The sequence below is a fragment of the Astatotilapia calliptera genome, chromosome 11, assembly GCF_900246225.1.
Source record: "Astatotilapia calliptera chromosome 11, fAstCal1.2, whole genome shotgun sequence".
Taxonomy (NCBI): domain Eukaryota; kingdom Metazoa; phylum Chordata; class Actinopteri; order Cichliformes; family Cichlidae; genus Astatotilapia; species Astatotilapia calliptera.
This window is the reverse complement of record NC_039312.1, coordinates 21,121,054-21,141,908: the sequence shown is the minus strand read 5'-3', so window position 1 is coordinate 21,141,908 and position 20,855 is coordinate 21,121,054. Positions and strand designations below refer to the sequence as shown.

Here is a 20,855-nt window from a genome sequence, read left to right as displayed (position 1 = left end):
ATTAAAAACCTAGAATTTTAAAGGTTGGCTTTAACAGATTGTGAAGTCAGTTTGTGAAATACATCCGGAAGGCTATGTGAGCTGAATATTCACATCATGTTTATTATAAAAACCACTGTGGACAAAGAGAAGCTTTTCAGTTTTTCTTCCACATAGACACCATCATCGACTTACTGACACCTGCTACAAGCTAACTTACTTCCACAATTTCTTCAATAATAAGTCGTTTGCACGAGAGTTTGCGCAAACAGCTCAAAAACATCGTGTGGCAGAATTTGGGGAATGAACTGAACATCTGTTTTGCATTGAGAACATCTGCGCTCTATTATCGTGGAAGGGAGGGGATTTGCTTTTGTTGCAATTAAGCAGCTTTTCACAGTGTACTTTCTGGTACAATGAACAGATTCCACTTCATTCTTAAGAATCACCCGAGACTTATTGAACTGTTTTTCCCCCTCATAATTCGTCCTAGCATTAAAAAGCTATGAGATATTTACAGAAACATGTGGGGCACTAATGCATGTTTCAACAAATCACATTATGAAACATGTTCTACATTTTAGATGGACGCTTACATGATTAGAAGGTGCAGATGCTGTTGGCATAAGTCTATCCTGCTGCCGTAGGGTAGAAGCTTTATAAAAGTTCAAAGAGGGTCTCAAACCGCTCAGCCCCCTCACTCATTCACAAAAAATGCCTGAAAATATTCTGTGGCATGTAGGATTTTATTTCTGTTATCCCATCTGTACAGCTTGAACTGGTCTCTGGTCTCCATCACTCCTCCGTTTCCTCCTCCTGGTATGTCGTTTCAGAGATTGCGCTGTAAGGGTCCAGCACCATCTGAGCACAGCGGATGATGGTCACCAACAAGAAAAAGCAGAGGAGGAAGAAGAAGAAGAGGGCAAACCCGAGATCTACATCCACATCCAGCCTGGCCACAGGGAGGGCTGGAGGGTCCATGTTGAAATATCCAAATAAATCCAAAGTTTATCTGCTTCACAGTTCTCTTCTCATCTGTTGGCTTCGATAAAAGTGCCTCCTTCAGTTCGTCACGTATCATCCAACTCTTCTTCTGTCTTGGCTGATTTTCCTCTCTGCGCTGACACCTAACGTCCTCGTCCCGAAGATAAGATTTACTGATGGACACACGGAGCTCCATTTGGCTACCGTGTCCTCTATGCATAGTTAATAAGGAGTTTGGTAACAATCAGGCCGTTCCTGAGATTAGGACACCCAGGCATCTCTTTAGGACATGAGGCCTTTACAGGAGATTACACCTGCGTAGGATCTCAGTTCTCAGCGCAAGGTGTAGATAGATGACAACAAGGAAGAAATTGTGGCTGTACACAGTTTTGTTTTGTTTTCTTTTAATCTTGCTCAAGTGAAGTGAGCAGATTGAAATCCTCCAATCTGCTGTGCCACGTGCCCCTGCACAGCAGCATGACGTTTGGGCCACTTTATGGCCTGAAAGAGGCAGAAAGATGAGAGCACAAGATGGTCAAGATGGTCAAGAAAAGGGAGGGAAAAAAGGGTTGAGGAGGAGAAAGAGGATATGATGCCTTAGTGGCAATCCACTTGAGAGGGTTTGGAATTTGATCCTGACCAAAAAAAATGCAGATTGCTTGTATTCTGATGCCACTAACAGACACACAAACACACAACGAGTAAAGTGACTCTACGTAAATAGCAGCGAATCCAACTAAAAAGTCTGATGAGGAGGTGAATTTGTTGAAACGATACTGGAAAAACAAGATTTACAGCACATGCTGTCACTCAAGTGCAACCCAAAGACTGAAGAGGTGACACAGTAAACCTCTCTTAGAAGAGTTGTAGCATTGCTACCATCCGTTTTCACCCCCAGCCTGTGAAAGAGAGGAGGGAAGGACGAAGGTGGAAACTGATCCCAGGAGATACCTGCAGATATCTCAGTCTTCACTCATAAACAGAAAGGCGAAAGAAACGGGATACAATCCGGGCAAACGTGGTTTTTGTTTTTCCTGCAAATACGAACACAAAATTGTTTAAAGGAAGCTCAAGCAAGGATGGATGTAACTACAACAGGGACTGCTGTGTGAATAGACCAATGCCATAAACTGTGGAAATACAGTAACCCCCGGGATTATTTGGACAGTCACATAGTACTTTTGCCTCTGTGCAGCATCACGGTACATTTTAAATCAAGTGATGTACTTGCAGACATCAACAAATGAAATAGCATTACATTAAATATTTTGGAATTACAGTCCTTTTTATACACAATCCCCCATTTTCAGAGGCTCAAAAGTAATTGGATAACTGACTGATACACAGTTTCATGATCAGGTGAGGCCTGTTTCCATGACAAATGAAGCAGATAGAAAGATCAAAGTGATGATCTTGCATTTGGTTGCTTTTTACAATAACCCTCAATATGAGGTTTAAAGAAATGGAAAATGGTTCTTATATGGCACCTTTCTACTCAAGCACTTGAGCAAGTGTTTTATACAACATGCCTCATTCACCTATTCATAAAAGCACTTTTTCCCCTACCTAAGTAGGTGATTTCTAGCTAACAAGCACACTCCAATGCACCCATTGTACCGCAAGTTGGGTTTCAGTATCTTGCTCAGGAATACTTTGGCATGCACACCTGGATTGAACCACCAACCAACCTCAGGCCGACTAATAAATGACCTTCTGAGCTACAGACACTACTAGATGTGGGTGCAAATGAAGGATAACAAGAGGCTGAAAACCCCAAATAAACCTACCTGAGAGACAGCAAAAACTTTAGGAGTGGCCAAATCAGCATCATCTGGTTAAAAAGAAGGAATGTTATAGGCATGTTATATTGTAAGTTAAAGACCCTACAGTAATACAGAGAAAACAGAGACGATCCCCACCATCAGATGAGCATGCACTTGGTGAAAGTGGGAAGGAAAAACTCCCTTTTAACAGGAAGAAACATCCAGCAGAACCAGGCTCAGGGAGGGGCGGCCATCTGCCTTGACCAGTTTCAGGTGAGGGAAGGAAGACAACATAAAGACATGCTGTGGATGACAGCATGAGATTAATGATAACTAAATGCAGACTGATGTATAAACACAGTGGTTGAAGAATGAGGTGAGCCAAGAAGAAGTACTACCTGATCTAGTCCCAACTATATGCTTTATCAAAAAGTAACGTTTTAAGCCTGATCTTAAAAGTAGACGCTGTCTCCCAAATCCAAACTGGGAGCTGGTTCCACAGAAGAGGGTCCTGAAAGCTGAAGGCTCTGACTCCCATTCTACTTTTAAATATTCTAGGAAAATATTCTACTTGTAGTAGGCCTGCAGTCTTAGAGTGAAGTGCTCTAAAGGAGTGATACGGTACTATGAGGTCATTAGGATAAGATGGGGCTGATTATTCAAAACCTTGTATGCGAGGAGAAATATTTTAAATGTCATGGGTTTAACAGGGAGCCAATAAAGAGAAGCCAATATGGGAAAAATATTTTAGTAGTACTCTTGTAGAAACATTTTACATCAACTAAAGGCTTTTCCTGGAGTTTTGAGCACATCTGATAAAATTAATTAATTGCACAGATTAAAGAAAGCAGTGATAAATATTTATAAAGACATCCTGGTCAAAAAATGGGAAATCAAGGTGTGTCCTATCTGGCATTGTGGATAGACAGAATCGGGCCACATACGTGTTTATTGATGATGTGACTGCTGATGGAAGTGGAAAGATGAATTCTGAAGTGCTGCTCGGACTCATCCAAATGCTGCAAAACTGAACAGACAGCATTGCACAGGTAAAATGACTCAAAGAAAACTGCAAAAGGAACCCAAGAGATTCTCAAAACAAAGAAATTAGATATTCTTCAAAGGCCAAGTCAGTCACCTGATCTCAACCTAACACAGTAGCTTTTAGTTACTGAACTCAAAGCTAAAGGCAGAGAGACCCACAAAAAAGCAGCACCTGAAGGCTAGTTAGCATCTTCAAAGACTGCAAATGAATTTCATCACATTAAAATACTAAAACAATCCACCAAGTTAAAATTATGGTTTGCTCGTGCAATTAAAATGCCTGAAAATGCAAACTTGAGTCTGCACAATCCTGAATAATACATTTAACATTGACTGTGGCAGTACACAGATGCAAAATTTACTACAGTATATCTTTTTATAATAAGAAAATACTGCTAATTAACAAAAAATTAAGCAAGAGAGAGCTTATCTCATGCAGTGAACTTATATAAAATAAAGATTATACTGAACTATGAATAAGGATAAGTCACTTTAGTAAAGTGAAAAACATAATAAAATCCAAACCCAGTACAATAAAACACTTTCATTTTGGACATTGTAACAATTTAATACAAAAACCAAAACATATCTCTCTCATTTAAAATTTCATATACCTCTACAGTATATTTATATATGTGTGTTTCTATGAGTGAGGGAAGAAAAAGAAAGAAACAAAACTGGATACAGAGTAACCAATGAGATTTTCATCAATAACGAAGACAACACAGTCACCAACAGCATAGCATCCTCTGGAAGATGAAGCCTGGGCGTTATCTACATGAGTTTACATACATTGACATAATCTGTTATCATGAATGTGTGTATGCTACACACAGAAAAGAGAAGATAACATCAGGGGTCAACTTTAAACTCCACATCTTAAAACTTAAATCATCTTAGAAGCACAGCCGTTCATTGTGAGACATTCTGCTAGAATGCAAAATCGCCAAAAAACAGACTCAGTCCAAGTCTAACAAACAACAGGACAGGACAAAACACTGTTAAAAAAATACACATACATGGACATTCTCACTGAATATCATACCAGTTTTGTCTCTGTTGATTCCATTTTAATCCTGAATACCCTGATTAAACCATTAGTAAAATACCAGTCAGAGAACGGTTAATGGATAGATCAAGAGTTCAAACAATATAATACTTTGGAGACATTTCAATAAAAAAAATTAAAAAAAAAGTCACACGTCTCCATTTCAAAACATTTAGAGGAAACATTTATAACAATGATAAAGAATGGCTTGAAAATTACACAATTCCTGCTTGTTAATTATTGCTGTGTGATTTTTTTATTTAATATTTCTCTTATAAAATACGTACAAAAGCCTGTAATTAAAGGGTAATCAGGGTAGCAGAAAGAAGCAAATTAAGCAAGGCAGAAACCCAATAAGCTTGAGTTGATTATGATACTGTATGCATCCATTTTACAAACATTAACACATGTATATTGTATTTATGTCTATGTATGCAACAAAAAATAGATTGTTTACATTTCAAATGGACACCTTATAGGAAAAGAAAATGTATATAAGTCATTTTAAGGTGTGTTGAAGTACATCACAAAAAAAAATGCTTGCATGTTTCACAAAAAGGGGGAAAACAAATGAATTCACAGGGGAGGCCACCTTTGTACATGGAAAACTACTTGATAAAAATCTGTGCTATGGACAGTTCAGTCATGCAGAGACATGCTGTGGATAGGAAACAGAGTGTGGTTAGCGTGCAACAGCTGAGAATTGAGAAAGAAAGGAGAAAAAAAAAAGGGAAAAAAAAATTAATAAAATCACCAAAGCTGTATATCCCTGCAATTTCCCAAGAGTTTAAATCAGTGACTGGAGTGATTAGTCTACATACCAAAGGCTAAAACAGCAAAACACACTCTTAAAAAATGCCTGAGAAAAACATGAATATATTAGAATAAAAGGCCTTTGTGTGCAAGTGTGTGCTTACTTCCGTTTTCATTTCCATTTACCAGAGTTAGGAGGGTGTTTTGTGCAGTCTATTCAAGTGTGGTTGTGGGATTGTGCGTTTTTATATTTATATATATATTTTTTATATATATATATATATATATATGAACATATATACTGTATATCACATATCTACAACATGGGTTGTTGAGCTTTGGGCAGTGCTAGCTAGAAAATTCTCTTACAATGGCGGTATATTGTTAAAATAATCTTTTAGTCAGTAGCAAATTCTTGATTTTTCTCCCATTCCCCTGCATTCAACTTTATCCCTCCATCCTTAACTGTCTTGTAGCTGTGCAGTTGAAGCCATGCAAAGAAGGGGAAGAGCAGAAAGAACAGACGAGGAGAAGAGCTAAATATAAGAAACCGTGATTTAGGCAAGACGACAGAAGTATTTCCAGGTCACTCGTTAAATGGCGTGTACATAGGAATCTCAAAGTCCTCGTTGCTGAAGTTGGCAGGCTGGTCCAACATAGACAACACATCCTGAGTCAAATAAAAGAAACAGATTTATTTAATGTGACATAGAATAGAAAAGTAAAACAACATCTAAAACTGAATGAGCTTGTGTCACTCACAGGAAAGATGTCTTGCTGGTTGCCCTGCTCTGAATTACTCTGTGAATGCTGCTGGCCTTGCCACTGGGGCCACACTGCCTCTGCTGCTCGAGGAGGGAACTGTGCCCCAGACTGAGAGCCATCTGGGACAGGAGTGCAGAAGAGATTGAGACTACAGACCAGTACAACTAAAGACTAAGAAGACGAAAAAAAGAAGAAGAAAAAACCCCACACACAATATACACACAACCTACCAAAACCGTTGTTGTTGAGGCTTGCACGAGCATTCATTTGCGAGTAGTTTGTGCCGCTGGTGGCGGTGGGAGCAGCACCTGTAGGCATGGGAGCAGCACCTGTTGGCATCTGCCCAAAAGTGTTGGTAGGGCCGCCTACAAACCCTCCCATGGGAGTAAATTGTGGCGACATGGTCTTTGCCGCCTGGGGAGCCACCTGCTGGGTAGAAAAGTAACAGAGATTTCTTAATTTACTAGCCCTTAGGTAGTATGATGTGATCAATAACCAAGCAGGCATGTAAACATATTCCTTATAGTGTCTTTTTTTGTGAATATAAAATGACTAAAAATGCCATCAAACACAATCACACAATTTGGTTATACTAGTTTACCTGGTTATTAAATTGCGGTCTGGCTGCAGGTCCAGCCCCAGGCCACCCGCCTGTTGGGCCTCCATGGAGGGGGCTTGTCGTACTGGATTGGTTAACTTGCTGTGGGGCTACGTTCTGACGAGAAATCTGAGCCAAGATCTGTCCTGCTGAGGCTGAGTGGGTGGGCTGCGGTATCTGTGGATTCATATTGACTGGTCTATGGAGAAAAGTGACAACATGCATAGGGATAAAATCAGATCAGAGCCCAACATTCTGTCATAATCTCTGTGGAGACAGGTTTCAGATGTGTAAGTGTTTTGGTGGCATTGTCTCGCCAATATTGTGATGGAAATACATTTGATGGACAATAATTCCTGACAACATCACTGCATGTCAACATTTCACTGCTTCATTTCCACTTTTTGCCAGTGTTGGATTTGGCAAACAATTTTTTTAAAAGCTTCTAAAAGGGAAAGAAAACGTATTTGCTGAGAGTCTGCAAAGGTTAGTGGCAAACATTATAAGAAGGCGTGCTAACCACAGAAGTTGCTGTTAAGGCTCTTTTCCACTAGCACCTGCTTGGCTCGATATAATTCCAATTGATTTTTAGGATTTTTTTTTTCCATTAGGGGGTAGTATCCGGTACCAGGTATGATGCCATTGGATGGGGCATGAGAGTGGAACAAGAATAAAACTGGGCATTTAAAAAAACAAAAAAACAAAACAACCAGCAGCGAGGGACATGGCCACACATGCTTTTTGGCTCTCTTCTTTTACCCGGAGACTGACAAAAAGCCACAGACCGAGCAGCATTTATACCATTGCCTCCATGCCGTCCATTGTTGTGTTGCGTCTCATATGAATGACATGACAGGACTTTCAGGTTCCCTTGCTATAACAACCACAATTGTAATGTGGTACTCAACTGTATTGGAAAACGACTAAAACGGAGAAGAGAAGAGTCGAGTAGGTGCAAAGGGAAAAGACGCATTAGTGACATCTTCTTGCATCTACTGCCGGTCATAAGCATTCCTTTTACTGTTTACGACACTCCCAACTCTCGGGAATACAATGAGTGATAAGGGAGTTGCACTAAAGGTAATTTTGCTAATTTGATGATGGGATGAAACTAAAAATGTTAGAAAAGCTTTTAATGGTATTCCATCATCTGACTTTCTGATTGTAGTTCAGTTCGGTCTTGCTGTTGCAGGTGCTGTATTCGTGCTGACCCGCTTCTAAGGCCACACACAGTACTTTGTTAGGACATGATATACAAGTTATCTTTTATGTTATGATTGATTCAATGTGATTGGAAATCTACTAAATAAGACATGACAAACATTTACAACAACAACAACAACAACAAAAAAGTATAGCAAATTTTAAAGTCAGGAGAACAGGGAGTATAGCTACTTCAGTCTGTGCTTTGAAGAGCAGATTTTGAAGGGACCTATAATCTTTGCCAGGCATCTTCTGCATCAACTTAAAGCTTTTATTACCCGATTTCCAGACACAGTGGAAGATTTACAACTTAGTAACTGGGAGTTTTTCTCCTTGCCTCCAGTTGGTAGATAATAAACATTTCTAAATTTTTACTACAGTAAGGTTCACAGCATTAACTTTACATCATCCCAAGGTGATAATAAAACCTAATTTAGTCCTATATCAACTAAACGAAGCTACAAAAGTGCTTGTTTATGGGGGAAATAGCTATGCACTTCTAAGTAACTGAAATTAAATGTCTAAGAGTAAATATATTCACAAGCAACAGCACACAAACACTGAGCAGCCCTCACAATAACTAAGGTACACATACGGACACAGAACACTTGCTACCTGTATGCATCGCTGGAACGACCAGCAGCAAAGTTGTTGTTTGGGGCGTAGATCTGGGTGGATGGAGTAGGGGTGGAGGAAGGAAGGCCTTTGGTCTGATCTTGCCCTTGGAAAAGCGAAGGGTAGAGTTCTGGTTTCTCAATGCTCTTGCTGTGGTCCGGCCCTGCTGCAGTGACTGGCTGCATCTGAAGCCAACCCAAAAAAAAAGAAAAAAAGGCGTGAGTCTAGAGTTACACTAAAGAAGAGCAGGCTCAAAACATAAACTGTAAACATTCTGGTGATCAATAATGAAAATAACTGATGCCTGCAGTGCTGGGCAAGTTAAAGGTCTGGTTTGTAACAGACCAGCCTCTGTTCACAGTAGCATGAGGACAACAAAAAACATTAAGGACATTAAAACTAGCAAAAATGTCCCACACAATACAAACGGTATCAGTAAAACCAACTAAAATGTTATGACTGAACTGTTTTTCTTTTATATGTTCATATGTTGTTAATCTACACATGTTCAGTAAGTGAGGTGAACGACTGGCCCGTGCTGCAAGTCTGCAAGTCTGTAAAACTGCACACTGAGGGTGATGTAAAAACTGCTGCTGCCAACACAAAAACAGCTGCTTGTGAACGTGGACCATCTAATAAACATTTGTGTGTACCACTGTCGGTTGTGAATACTCTGTTGCCCTAGTAACCGCTACTGGCAGCTTTCCATGGCAGTTACAGTTTAACTGACGCCACTGCTTCCACCATTTGGTCAGATCTAAGAATAAGCAAATATTGACATGTTCTCGCTGCTCCCTGTGGATACTTTACTTCTAATTGCAATTGTGCATCTGCTGCGCCATTTTTCTATCCTGCAGTCAGTTTAGCTTTCACAGCTTTGGCACTAAATTGACTGAAAAGCCTAAAAGTTATGAGGGACCCAGAGTTGGAATCCAGTTTATTGCTAATAGTTGCTTTACTTTACCACCATTGGCTATCTTGCTTGTAGTTCACCTTATTTCTGATTCATAAATTGTGTTATGTTTTACCTATTGCCGTTTTCATAACCAAAGATTAAGAGGTTACATGATAACTAAATTAATTCCTTTTAGTTGTGAGTTTGAATGAAAACTGATCTAATGTATAAACAGAGGTATGAATTGCTAATGAAAAAATAAGGAAACTGCACTGTAAAGAGCAGCAAACTTCCTCATATCTCACATGTCAATTAGACAACACTCCCTGGTTTAGAAATGGCTTAGAAAAAAAAAGAAAAAGTGCAAAGCTTTTGTTTGGCGTATACAGAAAATCCAGCGCTTTTTGGGTGATTTCTGCCACTGGTGTTTTATGATGTAGCCCATCTAATAAGAATGTCCCGAGGTTTACTATCAATGCAATTCTTAATGGTTTCTGTGATCAATTATTTCCACTTGTCAGACACTGAAAATACGCACAAACTTACTGAGACATGTAGAAACTACACGCCCATCACCACATGCTGATGTGCTGCTTATATAGGTGGCTAGCTGATGATGGCTGTCGTAAGTCCAAGAACAGCACAAGCAAATATAAACACTTAAAAGACTAATCGTAAATATGGGATAAATAAATATTTTCTTTATCGGAAAAATATATTAGATGTAGCAGACTAAATGCTGTGCCTCTCTTCAAACTCACTCCTACATGCTGCAGGTATCACAGCTAGAATGGCAAACTTTACAAGAAAACCTTCCAAATTTACAGATATAGCAGGTGATCTGCCTACAGACAGCTTTGACGTTTGCTTATTATTGAGTCAGTTGTGCTCTTGTTTTGAAAACCAGATGGCAGTGGATGGAAGCAGCAGCAAAACATTTTCTTATCACACCGTTGGTTAGATGAAGGAATTTGACTTTTACTTTAATGTCACGTTCCACATATAGTTTCACAGGTGAAATTGTTGATGCGGTTTTCACCAATCAACTTGTCCAGCTATGTTTTGCTGGACTATCTATGGCACTGTCCTGCTCACTGCTGTCTTTTTGCAACTAGGAGGTTAAAGCTCAAGATAAATGTAAACAAACATCCTTGTAGCTTCTCAAAAAACAACAACAACAAAGAATGCAGCACAAAACTGTGCTCAGACCTACACCATTTCATTTGAGAAGTTGATATTCTCCCACTGCCCTCAATATTTTCTCTGTAACATATCTGCACAATTCACATGAGTCATGATTTAAAAAAAATTTCTGCTGAAAATGACTAAGTGCTACAGCAGAAAGCACTGCAGTTGACTCAAGCAAGAATAGCAGGCAGTTGTAAGGAAGTTGTGATGATTCTACCAACATCCGGATGTGCTTTCCTGGAAAGCAAACAATCTACATCCTGCCACTGTTTCTATAAAAAGAAACTCAAAAGAAACAGGAAATGTGTATGCTTCAGTCAAGTGGTACAGTCGTGTTCCCTGACCTGTGGGTGGGTCATTGATCCTGGTTCATATGGACCATCTCGTCCTTCCAGGTCAGCCTGCTGTTGTTGTAGCTGTCTGAAAAAGTAGAAGAGAGGGTTTGTTATTTGAAGTTGGCCTAATATACCATAACTTCCACAAACCCATGCTCTTAACTGTTGCATTAGAAATCCCAAACACCTGCTGACAAACTAGCACTCAGCCCACCACCGTCAACCACCGTCCACCGTGGGAACACAAAAGGTGTCAGGAGAAGAATGTGAGAGTACATACAGCTAACATGCCACACCACCTATGCCAAAAGCTCACCTCTTTAAAGTATATTTAATACTCAGAATAATAAAATAAGACATGCTCCATTTTACCACTTCTATTCCATTACTACAGAAATGAAGAAAGGAAGAATCACCCAGAGTGGGAAAAACACAAAAAAAACAAAAACAGAAGAACTATAGTTTGCTAGAAACAGCAGAAGTCTCCCATGAAGAAGCAGCCCCTGTTCTCCCAAGCAGGGAGAGGATAGGGAGGTCAGGTCTGGTCTCACCTGGTGGCCATCTGGCCCGGACTGAGCACTACAGGAGGACCACTTGGGCTGCTCTGACCCAGGGAAGGGGGCATCGAAGCCCCAGGGGAGGAGATGGGAGTGAGGGGGTCCTGAGCTGAGTTTCTACTGCCCCACAATCATTGGTGGGTGCAGAGGAGAAGTATTGGGAGAGAGTGATGAGTCTGTGGTTTATTAAAAGCGGCTGTGGTAGTTGTGGATGTAAGAGGAACTGTAAGCATTCACACAGAGGAATGTCTCACAGACACGGTGAAAAACATCAATGCTTTCGTTCTTTGCTGGATCTGATTGTGTAATCATGTCTGCTTGACTCACTTGACATTGACATTGGTGCAGATGATGTACTCGATCTCCTCCGAGAACGGGTTCTGGAAAGTGAAGGAGCTGGTTCGCATCCAGATAAATTCTCTCGACTTGGTGCGAAATCGAAACATCACTGACAGAACCTGACCCTTCAGCTTAACCACCTGTGGACACACACATCCAACAAGCCAAACATTCATACTGTGGTGTTTTCATAAGCAATGAGCGGAAGATTGCATGCACACATAGAAACTGAGTGACTGGAAGATATCGGGTTACAAAGGTAATGGGACAACAGTGTCTACTGCTGAATCTGGTGTTGCAGAAAGAACATTTTCTCTTGCAGCAAATACAATCAGACAAGTGCTCTTCAGTGGAAAATGGACAGTTTATACTTGTATGGTCAGTTTCAGTTTTAGTCTGACTTTGCACCATTAACTTTGAATGTTCTGAGATCTTATCTTCCATTTTTGCTACATTGCTCTTGCAGCAATGCTTTCCCCCATTTTGAGCCTCTGTCATCCACACACAGACATGTAAATTAAAATTTATGTAGTTAAGGAAATAAATTACCAAAATGCAAATAAACTTTCAAGAGAAATCTCTCTCAAACATCATCCAGGTTAAATAACCTGTGTTTCTCATATACAACAAAAGAAAACAAGGATCCAACTATTTAAAGTTAACATCCAAGTGGTTTTGGACAGGGCTAAAAGTTCTATGAAGTTTTCTGTTGCTCAAGATCATGCTGATAGCAGTTCATTTATACTATAAGATACTTTTATTAGCCTCATTAGTGACTTTTGATTTGTACAGTTTTACGCCGGATTGCTTTCCTGATGTAAACCCAAAGGTATCTGTGTCTCCAGCTGGAATTAAACCAGCAACCTTTTGCTTGCCAAGCAAATATCTAAACCAGTATGCAACAGAACCGTAGCCATTTATTCACACCACAAATCTGAAAATAAACAACATTATCAAACCATTTGGCATTACAAAGAATTATTGTTAAGCTATTCCTCAGCCTCATGTAGACATTCATCATGTCCACTTCCATGATGAAAGTCCAGGTGCAGCTTTTCTTTATGTGGTTAAAAAAGTTTTGTTTTTTTTACTTAACTACAAACTGTATTAGCGTGACTAAACACAGCTGAAAGCCTCAGACTGCAGCTCTTTTTCTTTCTCGCTAAGGAGCTGTCATCAGATCCATTGAAATTACGACACTTTTAATGGCAAGCCAAACGTGAAGTGTGTGTGTGCATGTGTGCGTGTGTGTGTGTGCGAGAGAGAGAGGGAGAGAGCAGGTGAAAGTAGGGAAAGGGAAAAAACAAGCAGTGACAACAGAATTCAGCAAATGAATGACTGACACTGCACTGAAGATGGCAACCACGTAGCAGCCACTGGTAGCTGAAGGGAAAAAAATATGTATTCCTTGACTGGTTGACAAGTGATTGCTTGTTACAGCTTGAGTGAAATTGGTTGTAAAGAGGTATACATCATTGCACGGACAACCTCCTTGCAATTATTTTGGTCACTAGCAGGCTGCAATAGCTAGACTAATAGTGGTGTGCATGGAAAACACCAAGATGTTTGCAAACACTGTGGTGGCAAAACTGTCCTCCATGCAAACTAGGGGCAACCACGACAATCTGCTAGTGACAAAGCAATTACAGCCAGGTTCTTGGTGTAACACCCTTTTTCACCCATCTAACATAATATGATTCCCAATCTCCTTCTCAAAGTCAGGAGTACAGTTTATAAATCTAACAGTGATACCCCATTGAGCTGGTATTCTGTATGAGCAGACACCCAAAGGCAAAGTGTGTTTCATATTTGAATTGGAAAATGGTGGATCAATGCAACCACAAATATATTAATAGAGTTTTTAATTCACCTGTTGAAAGCTGTCTCTTAGTAAGCCCTGGTCTTCAGGGTGGGCGAAGTCTAGGATACTCTTCCCCAATAAATCCTGCAACAAAAGAAAATGTGGTTACTCTACAGGACATGAAAACTAACTTCTGATAAAGACTTTCAGAGGAAATGCAATGCAACCCTGGCACTTTAGCCAGCTATGTTCACCTGGGGTTGATATCCGATAGCGGGCAAGCAGCGATGATCTACAAAAGTGAACATGCCCTGAATGTTGTGTCGGGAGATGAACTCCACAGGAACACTGATACTGTTCACATCTGTGTCACCAGGACAACAAGTAACCTGCAGAAGAGTCAAAAATAAAAGGCAATAAAAACCCAGACACAAAAACTTAGATAATGTCAAAGTTGCAATGAGCATGAGTAAGATTAGATTTTTTACATTTTCAGTTTCAGATCAGTTTTTGTTCTAGCAAGAACAGAACAAAACGCAGAAGTTCTTAATTATATCAGTGTTTCACAATGACTTCAACTAACTAGTGCAAAATCACCTTCAGATAACACACTAATAAAAAAATAAAATGCAGCTTTTTCCACCTCATAAATCTATCTTCCACCACTCGCACAGTTAATTTTATTTATGTTCTGATGATTTGAGGATCAAAGGTTACTGCACTTTGATATCAACGAAACATTTGCCCGTTTACTTGACCTCACAGCAAAAGACATGGGACCACAAGACATCCACTGTACCTGCAATCTCCCAATAGCAACTAGACAGTAGCGACTCCCCTGAGTATTGTCTGCTTCATCATCTGTTAATGATACTCCTGAAAGACAAAAGACAAAATATAAAGGATTAAAGTTTTTTTTTCAATCTAGCTCTGTGCTTTTAAGCATTGTAAAGAGGTCTTCTGCATATAAGTAAGCAAATATAACAGATGCTCATGTATCTAAAGACTGAGAAGGACTAGTTTTACCTGCAGGGGGCCAGGACTTGATGTATCCTGTGCAGTGCACCACTACATACTGTGGTTCCCCTTCCTTGGCTGCACCCAAACCATTTCTTAGGTTGAAGAAGTAAAGACAATGAAAATATGAATTTACAGCTGGTATATGTTAGGTATGCTTGTTCTCTGCACAGTAAGTTCAATAAGATTGTAAAAGAAGATATTTTTGTTTTTGGTCACCTGTTTCTGTTCCTAAGAAACTGCAGTCTGTTCATTGACATTGGTTCCACTGGACACGTGCCACACCTGCAAACACAAACAGTCCAACACACCACATGAAACTGTGCATTCTGCTACACATTTCAATACAATCATAAACTATATTATTAACTGTTAATCACCTCATTCTGCAGATGAATGATCGACGAGCTCCCATACTCATCCTCGCTGATGACTGCTGACTTTCCTTCTTCACTGTTCCTGTCTTTAAGTCCAACATCCTCCCTTTTGAGGACAAAGACAACACTGAACTGTGCTCACAAAATGAAACACACATGTTCCCTCATGACTGTGAAACTGCTCCTAGAATGTGTTTATACCTGTGTTGTTATTCTCTGCAGTGGAGAGCTGCTCCTGAAGCTTGTCTTTGTCGTCTGGGTGGAGCTGATCATACAGGGAGGATCCGAGCCAGTCAGACTGTGACTGGTTGAGGACCGGGGTCAGGGAGTCAGAGACATAAACAATGCGCCCCGTCTCGCATGACACCACAAACAGGAAGCCATCAGCAGCCTCCAGAATAAGATGCTTAAGCTCCTACAGACAGACAGTGAGCAGTGAAGGTCAAAGATCAGTTGTGGAGGTATCAATCTAAAGTATTTGTAAAAATGCAGAAAAGTGTTAGAAGTGTAAACATTTCTATGGGAAGAGCATATAGAAACATTGGCTACCTGGCTATTGGCTTGGTAGAGTAGAAATCTGATGGTTTCATTTACGCATTTACAGCCAATAAGTTTAAAAGTAAGAAAACATAAGGCAAGAGAAACTGTTGAGCAGAAATCTAGTGGATGAGGTTAAACAATGTTCATACTACCACTATATACGCATTTTAAAGCCATCAGAAACTATCAAACCATGATTGGCTTGCACTTCTGTTTTACTTTTTGTTGCTTGAAAAATACTGAAAAATCTTGACTTGTGTCACATTCAGGTGAAAAATTACTGCTGCTGGATATGAGCCCTGCAACCAGAACACAGCTGCCTAACCCCTGGAGCGTTTGTCCCTCAGATAATATCAGCCATTTGTTTCACGTATATAAATCTTAGTCTTTCATCTTGTCACCCCATTGTTGTATTCCAAACCTTTGATGTTTCTGTCTCTGTTTAACCTTTACATGTAAATCTTAAACCCCACTGATTGTTGTGTCTTCCTATCCCCTTGCATATCAGTATTAATGCCATGCTTTTTCAGTGGTTCAGGGTCAGATTTCTACTCCCACTCTCCGGGTTGGTAAGCCCACCAAATTCAGAAAACTTAAATAAAACACCACACAACTCTTGAAATCATTTCTTCAACTATAATGATATCAGCAATATTTAAACATCTAGTCATCTAATTGTGCACATCCCTAGTTTCATCACTTGCATGCATTTCAGATGTGAACTTTCATATTTCTAATTCACCTTTGATGAGATGACATAATGCACTGCAAAACAGTATTGTGAGTCTGTTGGTTTGCTTGCAGCGCAGAGGTGACAAAAGTTTTACTTTTCAACCGACAGCCAATCAAATCCGATTCTACCACTGACAGCAGTGTGGAAGCTGATGCAGCATGCAACTAAGCTTTACAATGTAACAGATACATACACAACACACACAAGTTCTGCATAATATACAAGTGTACACGGCTCACTTGAACACAAGGCATATTAATAGTTGGGTTTTTGAACAATTAACAAATTAAACAAGTGTCTAAATGAACGATGGTTAAAATAAAAATGAACATAACCTTTGACATTACTAATTTAAACTTTACCGACTACCTAATAAGGAAAGTTACTGAAAGTAAAAGCTAACCAACAGCCACAACGTGAGAAAACAAGCATGTTTAAAAAGGTGTTACTTTCAGTATCCTTTACTTCTATTGATTTCAGTGTTACACAGTGTGAGGTTAACTGTGACTGTGAAACCTTTATATTAACAACTCTTACATAAGTAATACTGTCACATAGTCACAGGTATTGCCTTCCCTGAATAGTAAGGGTTTTTTAAATTTTAGCAGGCATTTCAAATCTGAACTTCCTTCCGTTTCTCATACCTGGTCGGTGAGAAATGAAGGTTTGTACGACCCATCTGCATTGGTATTGCCGCTTCCTCTAAGTGACTTCATATGAGAAACTGCCATTCGCAGGATGGTTAGTTTGTCTGGTTTCCGCGCTAGTGCACTGCAGGTGGGTACCATGTCAGATAATTCTGTGATGTAAGCAGTCATCTTATTACGCCTCCGCCTTTCAATCTCACTGTGGTTCTCCCTGGAGTGAGGAAATGAATGAGACAGAGGTGGAGAGGAGGGATCGAGATGGGGGAAACAGATGGGCGGGTGGACAACGAGTATAGTTTAGAGTTTATGTCGCAATGTAAAGATGCCAATCAGGAAGAAGAAGTGGGAGTGCAAGAAGGTGAGACGTGTAATGAACGTATCAAACAATAATGTGAAGTCAATGATCTAAAAAGAAATTTAAAAAATGAACGTGAGAAAGCAAAAGAGTTTGGTCTTTCAAGGCCAGTTTGTGTGATAAAAGAGAGCAAGTGCCGAAAGAGAAAGACCCTTCAGTTAACCTGAGAAGGGAGAGGGGGACAAAACAGACAGAAAGGATAGTTGCTGAAGAGGAAGGGATTATTGGAGTGAAAAAAATCCTTAACTTGCACAGTGTAGCAGTTAGTGACACATAAAATAGTGGTGGGTTGAAAGGGGAAACCAGCCTCTTTGGGAAAATAAGCAAAACATTCTGAAGGCACCAAAACAGACGCAAAGCAGCAAAATATACGGGTAATTTTGTGCTGTTGAAACAATAATGCGCTGGTATCCCAGCAGGATAGGAAAGTATTTGATCACTGCATTCAATATCAATATGAATACAAGCAGGAGAGGGAGCCTTCCACAGTGGTACAGGCCATACCTGGCTAGTTTTTCCTTATCTGCAAAACTCTGATCGTCTTCCAAAAACCTGGAAATGAAACCAACCCACTAAAAAAAAACAGGCCCAAAGTCACTACCGAAACGAAAGAAGTGCAAGATGACCTCTCCCCTCAAAAAAAAAAAAAAAAAAACCTGAAGTGGGGAGACAGGCATAGGGGTTGCTCCTGCATCTATATTAATGTTCTGCTATATTCCCTTGCTATATGTCCATTCCTCTAAATTCATCCTCCTACCTGGCAAAGCGCTCTTTATCATTGCTGGAGCCTCCTGTGTCATCATCAAACCTGAAGAGAAAGAAGAGAACCAGATTGATTTTTACTATAATGCAGCCAGTTTAAACCCTCGATGGCCTGCGTAACTCACACAAACATACCTGCTTATCTTGTCTCCATCAACATCATCAAAGTCTGGCCTGTGAGAGAGGAGAAACAAGACAATCTGACACAGTTTCACACATTTTTTCCCACCAGAATTTTCAACCACGACGATCAGAAACAAAAGTCAGCCAGTCAGCAAATGTGCATAGCACAATATGGATACATCAGCACAAAAATTAACAGTATCTCTCTCACACCCACACACACACTTACGCAGCTCGTCTTTTGTTGCTCCCTTTTGGTACAACAGCCCCACCACTTGTTTGGGTCCCACTGGCCCCCATACCCAGATCTGGGTCTTGTAACTCTATTAATAACACAGGGCAACACAGAGGCGCAATAAACAAGATGACAAGTGATTTCCTATTATGCCTGAAGCACTGAAAAACAAACTCAACCACCGCCAGGAGCCTGTAATCGGAGCTCAAAATAACATCAGCGTACATGTGTCTGATTTCAAGGCCACATTATAGAAAATTAACCTCATCTGCTCTTGGTTCGTGTTCGTTACGATTCGGGGCTAACCTCAAAGCTACACGTAGCATACAGATACAATCTTGTGCACAGAATTGTCTAAAAACGAAACATTTGAACAGCGTCAGCCTATTGCAACTTGACAGTTTGCTCAACTCAGATTTGGCTTTTCAGCCTAACTCTTTTAGTGGTGCAAAATATGAAAGGAGAGCCACAATAACCGTTAATGTGCGCTAGTTAGCATGTTTGTGCAATAACAAGTCTAGCCATGCTACGGAGCTAAGTTAGCCGACGCTGTCACGCTATCATTGGGAAAGTGTCAGCTTAAAGCTCCGCTCAAGAAATCCCTCATAACTGGTTAACAGCTGCAGTGTGGGGTGTGACTACAACGTCCCCGTGGCTTAAAGTTGACCTTACCTGCATTTGAAGAAGACATCTCCGCGTGGAATAACATAAACAAAAACTTCAGCTTCACCCGAAAAAAAAAAAAAAAATCCTCAACTACCCCGGCCCTCCCCCTTGCCTGTTCGCTAGGTAGCTAAATGGGTAGCTAGTATCTTGCTGATTTCCTCACTTTCTCGCCCTTTTTCCTTTTGCGTTTATGCAGGCCCTCAAACCATGACTAACACTAGTCCGGGTGACTCAGATAATTTTAATCATAAAAAAATAACAGGTTCACCTCCTCAGTGCCTGTCTCCCTGTTTTCACTCCGTTTAAACCCCCCGTCAACTTAAGATGGCGTTTTCCTCGCTAGCAGGGCTAAAGCTACCGTGTAAACGACACCAATGACGTCACTACCTCAAACCCTGCTGGCAGCAGAGGGAACTGCAGCTCCACCGCTTTCCAGACAGAGGTGCATGATGCAAATGTGACGGGGTTTTGATGCATAACCAGTTCGACTGAAACTTGTGGTTCACACTAACGCCTACAATATTTTAACTGCACGGCTGTGAATAGGAATCATCTCTCCTGCTCCTCAAGGTGGCAAATTTTACAACTCGAAGGACGTGAAATAGTCCAGAAATGCTTAGATCAAAGAATTAAACGGCGATTTAATAAATTTTGTGTTTATACCCTGCTACCTGTTTCTAAATGTTGGATTGTTTGTTTAGTGCTTCAACTTGTCCTTCTTTTTGCTTCCTTAAGGGGGGTCACCACAGAAGATGATCTGCCTCCCTCTCACCTTTTTCCAGGTATACTCTGTCTTACCAGACATCTTCATCTCCTCCATCACTACATCCACGAATCTTCTCCATAGTCTTCCTCTTTTTCTCAGCCTTTCTTAACCTGAGCAGTCCCTTTGGTACTACTGTTTTATGTGTGACACAATAATGTAAAATATGGATACATTGCTAATCAAATGAAAGTTGATTAGTTATAGTTATACATAAGCTCCAATACCCCACAATTAAAACCATCCATTGCACATAAAGTTTTATACATGCAGTGGATACAACTACTTTATTCATTAGCAAAGTCACAGTGCTCAACAATGCACAGTAAAAAATGTCTCAATTTTTTAATATTAAACTGCATAAACCCTTGAGGATGTCATTATGAGGTGACAGCGCCACCTAGTGCACGACTTTATCACCCATTTTATTATATCATTTTAGTTTGTACAGTGTTTGCACTGCAAAAACAGAACATTTCTGCAAATAATCAGAAAATGCAAGCGTTTAAATTATAGGACAAAGTTCAGGTAGTTCAGTTAGCTGATGGTGCATTTTCTTTAAATGTTTACATCTTTGGGCAAATTGGTCACAGAGCAGTGGTGGATTTCTTCGATTTTCTAAACGCAGCACTTATTTTTAATGTGTAAAAGTGAGTCTATTGCACTAACTTTTTTTTTTTTTTTTTTTTTTACCTCAGGGACTAACTGTAGTAGCTTTATTATGCTCAAAGCTTTTTCTTGTGTGTGTAAATATAGATTATTAGGTGAAA

General features: G+C 40.0%; 1 protein-coding gene across 4 annotated transcripts; it reads right to left on the bottom strand.

Annotated features, from left to right (window-relative positions):
* Positions 1–4,452: 4,452 nt before the first annotated feature.
* On the bottom strand, positions 4,453–19,740 carry arnt (aryl hydrocarbon receptor nuclear translocator). 4 transcript variants are annotated; one of them, XM_026183424.1, is made up of 20 exons: positions 19,329–19,740; positions 18,651–18,744; positions 18,434–18,472; positions 18,294–18,344; positions 17,179–17,392; positions 15,463–15,676; positions 15,265–15,367; positions 15,104–15,169; positions 14,894–14,979; positions 14,667–14,743; positions 14,122–14,256; positions 13,937–14,011; positions 12,055–12,206; positions 11,722–11,847; positions 11,180–11,255; positions 8,753–8,937; positions 6,938–7,133; positions 6,567–6,762; positions 6,334–6,455; positions 4,453–6,241 (listed from the first exon to the last, which is right to left on the bottom strand). In XM_026183424.1, the coding sequence occupies exons 1-20, from the start codon at positions 19,363–19,365 to the stop codon at positions 6,158–6,160; spliced, it is 2,328 nt and encodes a 775-aa protein (XP_026039209.1). In that variant the 5' UTR covers positions 19,366–19,740; the 3' UTR covers positions 4,453–6,157. The 4 variants fall into 4 exon arrangements, with proteins under 4 accessions (XP_026039209.1, XP_026039207.1, XP_026039208.1 ...); XM_026183422.1 differs by having other exon boundaries at positions 6,567–6,765; positions 19,329–19,739; XM_026183423.1 differs by having other exon boundaries at positions 6,567–6,765; positions 11,722–11,844; positions 19,329–19,739.
* Positions 19,741–20,855: the final 1,115 nt, after the last annotated feature.

What these genes read in the sequence shown, in the direction of transcription:
- arnt (XM_026183422.1), bottom strand. Translation starts at nt 19,365, where the DNA reads ATGTTATTCCACGCGGAGATGTCTTCTTCAAATGCAG. An exon ending in CCGGGCCAGATGGCCACCAG is followed by an intron (nt 11,256 to 11,721) that starts GTGAGACCAGAC and finishes CTACTTTTTCAG; the next exon opens with ACAGCTACAACAACAGCAGG. An exon ending in ACCAGCAAGACATCTTTCCT is followed by an intron (nt 6,242 to 6,333) that starts GTGAGTGACACA and finishes TATTTGACTCAG; the next exon opens with GATGTGTTGTCTATGTTGGA.